The following is a 14,333-nucleotide window of genomic DNA, read 5'->3' on the forward strand; positions in this document are numbered from 1 at the left end:
GTCATAGTGAGATTCGGTGGCAACTCACAGATGGATATAGTAATCCTCCCGGATACGCTCTGCAATCAGCTTGCTCTGTTCCATTGTCAGGGTGACTGGCTTGTTGGGAAAGTTGCACAGAACCTCACATTTCTTCTCTATGTTCATGAAGACCTGGAATGGCGTGTTTACTATCCGGTCCCCCCGCAAAACCTCACCTGGGAAACAGAGACACAATGGGAGGAGTGAGGGATACCATTATCAAGCAACACTGATTCTGCCATCGGGTTTCTAGCATGCTGTTTATCATGGAGCAATGAGGGCAACTTCAGTGAGTTACAGTGTGGACAGCAGAGTCTTACGGAAGCTGGAGAGGTTACAGCAGATGCTGACTGTATGGAAAGAGACGCGAAAGAACAGTTTGGAGCAAGGATCTTGTCTTGTTTGTCTGAAGCACCAAGTACATTGGCGGGTTCTTATTTCTGTAGGTCCATCAAAGAAGCATTTCCCATCACTTCTTGGCTAACTGGGAATTCCAGCTTCCTGCTGCTGCCTCTAATCAACTAGCAAGAAGAGCATGGTACACTGGAGAGCGCCTCCCCTCTTTTAATTCACAGGTTATCATAGGCTGCATTTGCAATTATTTCTCCCACTTAAAATGCACACATTGGAGTCACTCACACCCAGACCATGCAAGAGGTAGGGCTGCAAATATTACTGCGTTCCAAGTACAGGTGCTGCTATTGCTCAGCCTATGAGATTGCACGGGCCTAGACAGCAACATATTTACATACAGAGAGCATGCTGTGTGATGGGTACGTACCCAGATTCTCAGCCTTGTACGTTATCTTGTTGGGTTGGCAGAAAGGCAATGAATAGTACTCATATGGCAGCTGGGTTCGTGAACTGGTGAGCTTCACAGCCTGAAGAAAGAAGTAGCTGTTATCTTCCCCTCTGTGACCCGCTAAAAACTCAGACCATTTCCTATGCTCCCTACATCAGTTGGAAATTGAAGTCTCATTCAGAAGACCAATTTCAAAGGGAAACACACTTTCTAAGATAGTCTCAGTGGGGGGAAAGCCAATCTGAACTGCCCTTCCCACCACCACCAAACAACTAATCCACTAAGCATAGGAAAAACCTGCTCCAGTAACTGAAGTCTGTAAGGTTACCAACTCCACCAGCTACATCAGGCTTAGTGGAGTAATTCTCTTACGCATAGGAACGATCACAAAGTTAACTAGGGCACCAGAGAGCCAGAATTGAGTATGAAATGTTTGTAAGGGGCTGGTTGGGCAGCAGTGGGGGAGTGAACCCCACTGTGTATAATAGAAAGGTATCCCTCTCAAATTTTACCATGCAACTGTCTTCTTCACAAGACACGCAGATACCCAGATACATTAGTTCCAAGCCTTTATTTGGAGCCCTGTTCTAGGAAAGGGGAAATGGAAGTTATGGTTAAGTCCAGACTTCTTCACCTCTGCAGCCTATTAATAGTTCTATGTGCCGTACCTGCTGCAGCAGCCCCATTTTTCAGTAGCAAAGAAATACCTGACGCAGATGTGCCCAATATGTCACTCCCCTATAACTATAGTCCTCTTGAATCTCTCCCATGCCTATTTTCTGAAGCACATGAATGGGTCACAAGTTTGTGAAAATGGTTTGGTGTGACCACTGTCGTTGCCTTTGGAAAAATCCTAGGCCAGCTCTACACAAGGTGCGCTTTGCCAGTATAACTATCCTGGCAGAGCACTCCCAGGGTGGAGGAAGCTCATCCAAGCAAAATTGCACTTTTGCGGGAATAACTGTTTCTACAGTGGATGCTTTTACTCACAGTTGTGGTCAGAGATCACCCTCTGTGCACCTGACCAACACAGTTGTGCTGACAAAAGTTTGTAGTATAGACCAGGCCCTAGTCATGTCCTCAATCCTATATGAAGAGTTGAGCAGAAGCTGCTTCTGAAGACAACAGATACTGACAAAACTGAATACTGCTGGTGGGCATCCACAAAAATGTAGGGCACAACTGAGGTGCAGAGATCCAGTATAAAGGGCACATCTGTTCTGACAAACAGGAGCTGTTTGTAACTGAAGCCAACCTCACTTATGGAAACGTACAGGAGGATTTGCCAACCGGTCTCACTGCTGGAGGACACATGTAGCTTTTGAAATCCTTTTGAGAGTTGCTATTCCAATCCAATTCCTCCTGAGGCTACTTTGTGATTTTACTGTAGCCCCGAGCTGTTCGCTTAAAATAGCTTGGGTCAGGGGATTTGTGACCAGAAAGTGAGTTGCACTGTGCTTGGTATATGACTAGACAACCCCAACATCCCCACAGACATCTACTTTTCTGGATGCCTTGTAAGCAATTTAGCCCACAGCTTTAGAATAAATAAATAAATGGCTTTAGGACTGTTTCTGTCTAGAAAGCAAGTCTGAACTCTCTCCCAGCAGGATAGACGCAGTTCCAGAGTTGGATATTAATAACATTGTGTGGGAGTGTCGGCAACCTTTGCCATCTTCGTGGGCGTTTGAGGTCTGGAGGAAGGATATGGGGGCATATTGTGGATTTCAGTTTATTCCTGGCATGGGGAGAGAGCTCGTGAGAACTGACTTGAACCAACAACTTGAAAGTGTTTCGTTCTATCCTTGGCTTTATCCCATCATCTTCAGGACACAGCCACTTCACGCTTTGCTTGTAGCCCAAGAACTGCCCTGATGGCAGTTTCACTCAGTTACCTCATGCATATATCATGCACAGTATTGGAGACAGAGAAGTTTTGATTACTTTCACTTTGTAACCAATGCTGCTGGGAAATCTCTTGTGCCAAGCAGAGCGACGTCTGCAGGGTTTCTGGTGCAGCTGTTTGCATGGTTCAAAGAAATACCTGAGAGAAGAAATGGGTGGCCAAGAGAGAAACTGAAGAGAATAAAAAAATAAGTTGGGACTTTGAGGGGGGAGGAGGAGGAGGAGGAGGACGACGACAACAGGTATGGCCCAGAAGCCCCTTTTTACTGACATTTTACATGAGCACTGAATTTTAGAGGCAAGATTCCAAAGCTTGACTTTGGTAGTCCAACTTGGCTACTGTGCTATAAATAAATGTGTTCCCTCTTGCCATTTTTGTTCCTGTGAAATCCATCCTACCTTGATTTCTACGGGATCCTTCTGGTGGAAGTTGATTGGAGCTACACCTGGTACATAGAAGGAGCTTGTCTCATGAAAGAGTGCAAGCAGCATCAGCAAACATATCGGCCTTTTCTGAAAAGGAAAAGAGATATCACGGCTGCACCACCTGGGGGACACAGATCAGAGCAAAACCCGATGGAAGAAAGGTGACATGGTGGACAAGAAATCCCCAGTCCGCTAATGACATTTATAAAGGCTGCATGGTCTAGCAATTCAAGTACAACTGAGTCAGAAGAACTGGTTTCTATTCCTGATTTTGTGACTCTTGGCAAATCACTTTCCACCTCTGTTTTTCCATCTTTAAAATAGGGATAATATTTGCCTGTCTACCTACCTCAGGCGCATGTTGTGAAGCTCAATTAATATTCATGAAGTGCTTCAAATTTCTTAGGTGGAATACACTATAGACCAGAACTGCAAAGTGCTACAGATCTAGGATAACAAGAGCTCTGAAGCAGTTGACCATGGACACTTGATGATCTCATCACCATTTTTCTCATTCCACTCCCGACAAAGACGCCTTTCCATGGCATGCTGTATCTGAAACCTCCCCCCACCTTTACATTCTTGCTGCACACTACATAATCTGATAGGTGTGTAACAATCCCCAGGCTGATACAAGTACAATACACATTATTCTTCACCCTGGTAACTCCATGTTTCGCTATAGAGCAGGATATTAGACCCGGCACTAGCCAGGACTGCACTTCAGTAATTCTCCAGCAGCAACCTCTGGGCTGCTGTTCACAGGACTTATCTTCCCTGCAACAATTAGCTCAAATAAGAGCAGCCACACTGCAAAACAACATTCTCACTCAACACGTGAGTTGCGCACAGCAATTTGATTAGCAGCTCATGAATGGTGCTAACTCCAGCTGTAACCTTACTCCTGGGGGAATTCTGCTCCACTGCGCATGCACAGAATGCGTGTCCCCTGCAGATTTCTTTGCTTCCCCGCAGAAAAATGACTTTCTGATGGGGAAGCAAAGGGAAGCCACAACAGTGGTCATGTGACCCTCCCCAGCAGTATGTTTCAGGCATAGGCACTGACTCTGTGGGTGCTCTGGGGCTGGGGCACCCACAGGGAAAAATTAGCGGGTGCTCTGCACCGACCGGCAGCCAAGCTCCCACTTTCTCACCTCCTTCTCCACCCCCCCGCCCCGAGCATGCTGCGTCCCCACTCCTCCCAGCACTGCCCGCCTCCCCGGCGCCTAACAGCTGTTTGGCAGCGCTTAAGACTTTCCAGGAGGGAGAGGGAGGAGTGGGGACATGGCACACTCAGGGAAGGAGGTGAAGAGGCAGGGCAGGGGCGGGACGGGGTGGGAAAAGGCGGGGTGGGGCAGGGACTTTGGGGAAGGGGTGGAATGGGGGTGGGGCGAGGGCAGTGCATGGGCAGGAAGAGGTGGGGGTCGAGCACCCATCGGGCAGAAGGGAAGTCAGCGCCTACAGTTTCAGGTGCCCAGGGCAGTTGGCAGAGAGGTAAATTGCTATGGGGCAGGACAGGGTAAAACCTGGGGGTGGCTCCTACCCAGAGCTGGGCTCAGCTGCTAATCTGATTGGACTTCCTCTTCTCCTGCACAGCATCCAGGGCCAGGTCAGACCCACCCACAGATTTCTCCCCCAGCTGCAGGAAGTTCTGCAAACTCCCTCCCCACCAAGCTTCCTTTACCCATTGCTCCTCAGCTGCAGGGGAGGGGGAAAAAATCGCTGTACAGGAAGCTGCTCCCCCATCTGCCCAACTCCTGTGCATCCAGACCCCCTCTACACAGACCCTCCCACCAAGCTTCAGTTCCCGCCCCCGCACTCAGAACCCCTCGATGAGCCCCAATCCCCCTGCACCTAGACCACCCCAATGAGTCACCTGTGCTTGGATCCCCACCCCCACCGAGCCCCAACCAGCTGCACCTGGATCCCCACCCCACTGAGCCCACTAACCCAGCACCTGGACCCCCCCCCACTGAACCCTCCATACCCCGACCCCCCTGCCAAGCTCTATCCCCACACACCCAGACCACCTCTGCACTGAGCCCCAACCATCTTCACCTGGACCCCCCTGCAGAGTCCTATTACTGTTGCACCCAGAACCCCCCCAACAAGCCCCTGTGCATCCAGATCCCCCCTGTACCCAGATCCCCCATTAAGCTGCCTGCACCCAGACTGCCCCACACACAGGACAGTCTCATCCCACACCTGGATCACCCCCACACTACGTCCCTCCACACATGGATCCTGCCTTGCTGAGCCTGCCTGCTCACACCTGGTGCACCTGGCATGGCCTTGAAGTATTTCTGGGGCAGCCCGGTCCTTGCACGATGTCTGGGTTGGGTGCAGCCTCACCACTGAGTCCGTGTCCCGGGGAGGAGCTACACAGTGATCTCCCACCTCTGTGCAGCCCATGGCTTGTGCTCCCCAATGCCACGCTGTTTGGCAAATAAAATTTTGCAGAATTTTAAAATACTGTGCGCAAAATTTTTATTTTTTTGGTGCAGAATTTTTTCTTCTTCACAGAATGCCCTCAGGAGAATAACCTGTAGCTGCATCCTCCCCTACATTGCAAACTCAAGCATCAACCCATGTCTCTTAATGGGTCCACTAGCTGGAGTTTAAAGCACCACTTAACTCAAGCTAGAGATTTGTGTAGGGATGGGGTCAGGTTTGGGGCAACATTCAAGTTATACCTCGAGCTAACAGTGCAGTGAAGACAAATCTATGGTCAACACTTTCCTGTGCAGTTTCCCTATAAAAGCAGCAAAGTCCATGTCACTCTCCTGGGGTCACGATGTCTATAGGCAGAGGCTAGGGGAAAGTGGTGAAAGGAAGCACAAGAGAGAACAGGAAGAGAGCAGAGAAAATAGAAAAAAGAGGGAACAGGCTGGCCAAATGACATGGGGCTAGACGAGGAAAAGGGGAAGAAGCTGCACTGGTGGATCACAGTCTGGGACAGAGTTTAGCTGCTGGGGTGGGTGAGTAGGGTCTGGGAGTATGTGGAGGAAGGACACGCCTGCTTCTGAAGATGGAGTATCTTGTAGAAGCTACGCACTGCCTCTGTCCAACAAAAGCTGTATTGGCAGGCTCGAGGAAACTAATGCAAGTCAGACCTCTTTGGCCAGAGGCAGTGGACACAGTGCAGAGCAGTGAGGAGAAGATGCTGGCCTCTGGAAATTCACAACTGCCCATCAACCATGACAAAGCACAGTCCCACAACAAGGACGACGAGTGAGGACATCCATCCCAAACTGTGAGTCTATGATAAAGCACTACAATATCTGTAAGCACACTCTAAATACTTACCCCTTCCCAGAGTTTTCTTTATCATTAGTTTAAGTAACAAACCTCAGGCTAAGCTTCCTCCTGAAATTAGCTATTCCTATGTTCCCCTGCAGAGCCCCCCTGTACCTGGCTCTATTTCCCCTCTGCCTTCTGTACCCTTGGAGCTAATAGGCCCCCACCTGCTCTGGCTGCCAGCATGAGTCAACAGAAAGGACCTTGAACAGAGATGCACAGCAAAGCAATGGACAGACACCCTTTCACAACGACAAATAAACACAGGGGTGTTCTCCGATTTCCCATATTCATTCAACTGCAACACAAGATTACAGCTTTACTAATATTCCCCAAATCCAATAATCTAATCTAGAGTACAAACGCTTTATAATGTAAGCCTCTGCATGAACCCTGGTTTGGTGCCATTAAGATGAAAAAGGTCTCATAGGTGGATAAAACGCTAAGAGGAGAAATCACCCTTGCTCTGCATCACACAGCAGCCAGCTCTGTCACAGCCACTGCACTTAACGTTTATATAGTGTCAGAAACGTACCCTGCACTTTACAAAACAGAGTAAGGTGCAAACCTTGCCCTGAGGAGCTTACAATGTAATTGGATAAAACAAGGGTGTGGCTCAGGAAATGAGCAGGCCTGGAGGCATGACAGGAAGGATTTGAGGAAGCAGCAGGTCTTCAGTGGACATTTGACAGAAGGAGACTGTTCCAGATGCAAGGGCCAGCCAGAAAGGTGGTGTGAAGCTGAGAGCTGCAGATACAGAGAACCTTAAGGAGAGAGGATTGGGAAGCGAGAACAAGAGCAAAGGTACAGAACAGGCAGAGATGAGATTGTGCAAGGCCTTGAAGGTAAAGCCGAGAGGACAAAGAGGAGGAGGGAGACAGGTGGGGTTTTACGGAATTCTCCAGTTTAGATTCCTGGCATAGCTGTCCAATGAACAACAACATGCAGCATGTACAATGGAAGGAGTTAATGCTGGTATCAGGACCTTTGCTTTCACATTTGCAGGTCTGCTTCCTTGTTTTGAGACAAAAAAGAAACATAGCTGCAACAATATGGACATGTGCCAACCGATTTGCTCAACTCCAAGGCCTAGCCCAGCAGTGCCTCCACATGTGAGACTCCTTTCGGTTTCTTCGGAAGCTAAACGAGTAAAAGGTTGTAGGACTGTGTCCTGCCTCCTTAAAAAAACAACTCTGCTTACTTTACTTCTGGGGGAATTCTGCACTAAAAAAAATTAAAATTCTGTACACGATATTTTAAAATTCTGCATATTTTGTCAAAATAATGCAATATAATCACTCTGGTTTCAATTATTTTGGTAATTTATTTAAACTACAATACAATGGGAGTAGAGAGCATTGGAGGAAATCCCCAAACCCCCTTGCCTAATAGTAATGTAGCTAGGTTTGACTCTTTATTTCTAGTTATTAGTCAACAAATATATGCAGCCATATGCTCAGTGTTACATCACAGGCAACAGAAAAGCAAGCGAGGGCTGGGGAATCAAACTCACGATTTATAGTGGCTACTGACCAGAAAAGTCAGTAGCAAACAGTTCATGGAGCACACTTTGATAGGAAATTTAGACCAGTTCTAATCATTAAAGCACTGTAAGCATTTATAAGGCCATACTGTCCTTTACACCAATTTGGCAATGTAAAGGAGCCTTAAAACATCTGCATGACATTCTGATTGATACATCAAAGTAGACCTCCATTGTATATTTCAAAAAGAAAAATCACTCTAGTGATGGAAAATCCCATTGGTGTACTGGGAAGTTGCACCATGTGGCAACAAGTGGTACCATGGAGTTACATAATTCCAGATCCAAATAGAAAACCTTTAAGCACGAGAGTCATAATTGACGAAGGGCTTGTCTACCCTACCCGCTGGATTGGTGGGCAGCGATCGATCCAGCGGAGGTCGATTTATTGTATCTGGTATAGACACGATAAATCGACCGTTGAGCACTCTCCCGTCAACTCTGGTACTCCACCAGAACAAGATGCGCAAGCAGAGTCGACGGGAGAGTGTCAGCTGTTGACTTACCACAGTGAAAACACCGCGGTACGTATATCTAAGCATGATGACTTCATCTACGCTATTCATGTAGCTGAAGTTGCATCTCTTAGGTCGATCCTGGGTGGTAGTATAAACAAGCCCTAAGTTTCATTATTTAGTTTCTCACAAAACCACTAAGCCGCAAATGAGAGAGAAAACAAGCAGCTAGAGCAGCAGCATTCACTCTGAAGTTGGATAGCCAGACAAGAACGACTGTCCCCGTTCCATTGTGATAAACCCATCAAAGGGACAGGCACAACAAAATCTGGAGGAGAGGAAAGCACAGAAAAAGCAACAGCACTCTCTTTCAAACAAGGCTACTTCTAAGATCTCTCCACAAACAGAGAGCTGCACAGGAATTCTATGCTTTTCTGCAGACCTGGAAGTTAAATCTCACTGAGAGAGACCAGAGAGAGAACTCCCTTATTGCTGTGAGGCTAAGTGAACCCATCACCACCAGAAATTCCTGATGTGTGTCAACAAGGTCCTCCCAACTACACAATGTAATAATCATACCACCAGACAAGTGACGTTCTTCCATGTGTGAAACTCAGCACTGAACGGCATCAGGCAGAGTCACATACCAAATTCTCTCCAAGAAGTTCCTTCTGAATAATCACCAAACTTAACATGAGCAAACAATTCCAGCAGAAAGTTCCACTGACGGTTATGAATCTAATTTATGAAGTCATTAAGAACAGCCACCAGTTAATCTGTGAATCTGTTAGTGCTTTCCAAAACAGACACTTGTCTATAGCTGAGCCCCCCGCCTGTGTCTTGGCTAGACAGGAGCTTACTAGATGTTTTTATTATATTTTAAAAAGTGCATGCACACAGGGTGAGAGAATTTACAGCCACTGAAGATGCCAGCACAAGAGACTGAGTTCCACAGTTTATCTACAGAACAAATACACTGCAAGCTTCTCTCCATGCCTGTCTGCCAACATGCCTCAAACCTAATCTGGAGGGACTATCTCCAGGGGGGTGAAAAAGCCAGTCTCAAAGTCCATTCAAAGCAGTGGCCTCTCTGCCAAGACTGCCAGCAAGCAGCGTCTACTGGGGACAGCACCAAGACCAGGACCATAATTCACACAGGCTAACCTCAGATGGCAGTAACATTAGTCGTATCACAGGCTCTACACAGGGCTTGCTTTGGGACTTCCTTCTGACCACAGTTTCGAAGTTCACTTGCAAACCCAGTGACAATATTACAGGTGTACTCAAAGGGTGGAAATGGAGGGGGAGGGGAGCTCAGTGGTGACTGACACCATATACACAACAAAAGGGAAAAACATCAGTGTGATCTGCTCTTTCAGTTAGTGTGCATCTTTCCGGCCTCTATGCTAGGGGCAGTGCCAGGCCCCTTTTAACTCACATAAAGCCACGTTTGGAAGAAAAGCCAGCAAAATAGAGAAGAGAAACCTATGTAGTGTGTCCCAGTGTTTTTAAAGCAGTCTTGTTAGATATTCTTGGCAATTGTGTGGACAAGCTCATCTTTATTACATTTCTGACCAGCTTTCACATGCACTCAGTAGAGCCACTGAAAGCCTTTGGCAAGGAGACAAATGCTGTATTCACGCTGCTTGCAGACTGTCCCTTTGACACTTGGGGAGCTGTGAACAGCCTCCTGTGCTCTCACCTCTACACAAAACAGAGGGCTAGTCTACACTAGAATAGCTACAGTGACACAGCTGCTCTGCTGCTAGGGCAGACGCTCTATGCACTCTCCCGTCGTCGGCATAATTACTCCACCTCCCTGAGCTGCGGTAGAAGAAGAGCTCCTCCCGCCAACACAGCGCTGTCCACACAGGTGCTTAGGCTGGTGTAACTTATATCGCTCTGGGGGGTGGCTTTTCCACACCTCTGAGCAACTTAAGTTACACCGAAGAAAGAGCCCAGAGGCCTCAGCCTTCTAAATGGGCAAAGGAACAATTCCACAGCGAAAGAACAAACAGGGTAACATAGATTTCTGAAGCAAAATAGATGAAAATTCCAGTACTTCCATGCAAAGAATCTTTAAACAATCTCCCATAGCATCCTCTGGCCCTAACACGACATAGAACACGTCACACATCCCTTCCCAGCTATCACTGCCCCAACACTTGTATCCACAAAGTATGTTGATGTCGCTCATGTATAAGCCACACACACACACACTATATATATATGTATCTCCGAACCGGTATGAGCATCCTTCCACAAAAGGACGCTAAGTGATAGAAAAAAGCACCGCCACTGACTTACGGTGACACCTCAGGCAGGTCACCGGATTTCTCACGGACTTCTTTTCCCACATCTGTCATACCTGCCTACATCCCTGGGATGTTTTGTGAGGTGTAATAAACTAATGCTCGTGAAGACCTCCAGGAACCAAGGAGGGAAGGTGGCTATACATATCTAGTTTTATTACTACAACTTGCACTAATATTTGACGCACAAATATAATCCCCCGTTAAACCTGGCACTAAGTGTTCGGCCTAAGTCCATGTTCCTGTTAAATGGATTACATAAAAGAGTCCTACTCTCAATTTTGCCATTACCAAGAACAGTTCAACCTCTTCATATTGTGGGCCACCTGGTCTGATGGACACTTCCCTCCCAATCCGACCTGAGTCAGCTAAAATGTTTGGTTCCATACAAAATAGTATTAAGAGTATTAGAGGACACATGAAAATAGTTTTGCTTTGTGATGCATATAGCTGGTTGGCTCAATCCTCACACCTCCTGTCTTATTGCTGATCTGTTTATTTCCTGTCCATAGGTACAGGGCTTTAGTTTGCAAGTTCTTTTCATAGAATATCAGGGTTGGAAGGGACCTCAGGAGGTCATCTAGTCCAACCCCCAATGGTTGGACAGGGCAGGGACTGTCTTATATTTTGGGCAGGGACTGTCTTATATTTGCACAACACCCAGTACAATGGGGCCCTGACCTGATTAGAAGCTCTGGAAGTTAGTTATACAGCTAATAATTAGGAATTGTCCACACTGCTCTATTGTCTCCAAGTTACTCTGTGTTTTTGATTTGTTCTCCAGTGTATTTATTACCAATGTTCGTGTCAGCCTGCACCACTCACGACACAAAGTAGGAAAGGCAAAGAGGGGCTTCAAAAAAAGATGTATTGGTCAAAAACCGCTCTAGAAACCTGTATCTGTATTAGCTTTTGGGGGGAAATCTCCAATTCACTACTGCCAGCGGTAATGCTCGTGTAGACAGGGCATCAGCATTTTACCACTATGCCATCTAGACCTGCACTGGGCAGGTTTAGACACCGCAGTGGAAAGAGACACAGGAGCCTTGCCTACATTAGCTCCGTAATTGTTCCCATCAATTGTGGAGCTCTGCTGGTAATGGTGGAGCAGTGGGAGGTTTATGTATTTTTTGAAGTGCAGAATAAACCAGAAGAACGAGGAGGACGTGTGGCACCTTAGAGACTAGCAAATTTATTTGAGCCTACGCTCTCGTGGGCTACAGCCCACTTCATCGGATGCATGTCTAATGCATAAAGAATAAACAAGGTCTCAGACTGGATTACAAAAGCAGGAAGACTCCTTGAAGACTGCGACAGTTCATCACTAAGAAAGAAGCAGCTCTGCAGAGTAAATATGAGAACCACTGTCTTAGAACGGGGAAAAAACAAACACAAAAGGATGTTTGGTCAAAAATTCTTAACTACAAGCCACCTTTGTGCAATATGTTTACAGCAACAATCTAATCTTTTTGCATAAAATGTAAAATAACAGGGCAGCAGAGAAATCATTCCACAAAGCAGTCTGCTAGTGAATGGAGGTGATAAGGACAACAGCAGCCATGCTAACTTTCCTGTTTAACATAACACACCCATCTCCCTCTCATGCAGGGGTAGGGAAGATAGGATGATTTAAACTTTAAGAAAAGGAGGATTTGTGGCTAACACGGCTGCTACTCTTAAACTTTAAGGTTTGTCCTGACTAGGAAAAGTTTAGGTTGGGTTAGGCTTAGCAAGCCAATCAACTGACTGGTCATAGATCAACTGACCGCCTATTTGACCATAATCAAATACTGTCAACTATTCCAAAAAGAATGCCTGGATGCAGGCAGCAGCCTGCCTGCCGGCCTACCTACCTCTTTGATTGCACTACAATGCCATTCCTTCATTTTGTTTAGGACTTCATTTCACTGTGTTCTGCATTTTTGAGTTAAAATAATTCAGTTAACTAACCTGTTTTTTGTAATTAGTCATAAGTATTTAATTAAGGCTAAGCCTGTTGGAGACCATACAATCTTATTTTTTCTGTTTTATTGTTCTAATAACTTAGTGCTTTAAAATATTTGATTGTTTTTGACAATACTTGGTCATTATTTTTGGACCAGTCAAATGCCCGACCCAAGGCTGGGCTCTAATGCTTATTAACTAAGCTCAACCTGAACACGACCACTGTTCCTAGTCAAGTCAAAGTAACGAGTTTATCCCACCTACAACTTCTGTGATTCTACTAAACTCAGGATTATTCCTTGTAACAGGAACCACAGAGCTAAGAGGGCTAGAGAAAGTGCTGCTACCAACTAGCATAAAAGGCCTAACGTGTTTCAGGCTTTCCCGAGTTAAAGCCTGGCCTGTGCAGAGTTTGCATCGGTCAAGTCAGTGTCACATGCGAAGGGTGTTTATTTCCCCACAGTTCAGAGGAAGCAGAATTCAAGGGAAAACAGTTATTTCGGGCGAGAGCCTCTTGCTCTGTGTGATCAACGCAGGGGACAAATCCCACGGGCAGCTAGGTTCATTTCAGGAGACGCTTGTGAGAGAGGAGTGTTCTGGGAGCTGCTGGAGCGGTGACTCCCCAGCAAGCAGCCGGGTTGCGCCGCAGAATTAAAGCAGTGCCCCGATCAAGCCCGGGGCCCCAGCGCCCGCACCTTCTCTCCTTCAGCAACGCCCTGCCCGGGCCCTCAAAGCAACCCCCAAAGTCTCGAAACTCAGCATACTCCCCCCGCCCGCGACCAGCACTCAGCTCGGGGCCTCAATGGGCCCCCCGCCCCCGGCAGTACCGAGCCCAGCAGCCAGCCCGGTCCCAGGCTCCCCGCAGCCTCAGGCCCCACCCGGGCGGCGAAAGACCCGCCCCCGCCGAGCCTCCGGCGCCCGCCTGCCCCCCAGCCAGGGCTCGAAACTCCCCCCTCGCCCCGCCACAGCCGTCCCGGGGCCCCGGCCCCCGCCCAGCTCGGGCCCCGGAGGGAGAGGCCGGGACAAGCCCCGGGGCGGGGCAGGGCGGCTGGGCCCGGAGCTCGGGCCCGCCGGGCGCCGCTGACGCCCCGGGGAGGCTGGTACCGAGCCCTGACAGGCACCGTCCGCGCCGCGCCGCTCCGCTTACCGTGGCCCCCGATGCCGCCATCTTGGATCCACGTGTCGGGACAGACGTAAGCGGAAGTAGTTAGTGGTTGGTTGGGGAAGTTTATCACCATGGAGACGGCGACGGGCGGAGGAAGCCGGTTCCGGGCAGTCGGGATCTGGGCCGGGCCCTCCAGGCGGAGCGAAGAAAGACCGAGGCCGGGCCCCGGCCGAGCATAGGCACTGCCTCCGCGGGGCTACGCTCCCTCGCCCCGTGCCCTAGCTACCGACAGCGGGCCCAGCTCCGGGGACAGGCCTGCCTGCGGCGCCATCTTTACTGAGGGCAGCAGGGCTCGGCCTCAGGCCCGGCGGGCGGGTCTGTAACACTCGGCGCCATCTTTACTGAGGGCAGCAGAGGGTACAGGGAGCCCAGTGTGACATATTCCCTTTCGCGGCCCTGTGTGGTTAACCCTGGAGCGTAATGATGGCAATCTGTCACTGTTGTTACGCTGGTTGATGGGCCC

The 14,333-nt window shown here is 48.3% G+C and overlaps 1 protein-coding gene across 1 annotated transcript in view; it reads right to left on the reverse strand.

Annotated features, from left to right (window-relative positions):
* TM9SF4 (transmembrane 9 superfamily member 4) overlaps positions 1-13,915 on the reverse strand; it is a 25,955-nt gene extending 12,040 nt beyond the window's left edge. Inside the window, exons 1-4 of the mRNA XM_084645146.1 lie at positions 13,853-13,915; positions 3,128-3,241; positions 803-902; positions 29-197 (exon numbers count right to left, since the gene is read on the reverse strand). Of these exons, the coding sequence (XP_084501272.1) occupies positions 29-197; positions 803-902; positions 3,128-3,241; positions 13,853-13,873 (404 nt within the window). The 5' untranslated portion in view covers positions 13,874-13,915. The remainder of the gene's footprint in view (positions 1-28; positions 198-802; positions 903-3,127; positions 3,242-13,852) is intronic.
* Positions 13,916-14,333: the final 418 nt, after the last annotated feature.

This window comes from Lepidochelys olivacea (assembly GCF_965140295.1).
Source record: "Lepidochelys olivacea isolate rLepOli2 genome assembly, chromosome: 13".
NCBI classification, from domain to species: Eukaryota; Metazoa; Chordata; order Testudines; family Cheloniidae; genus Lepidochelys; species Lepidochelys olivacea.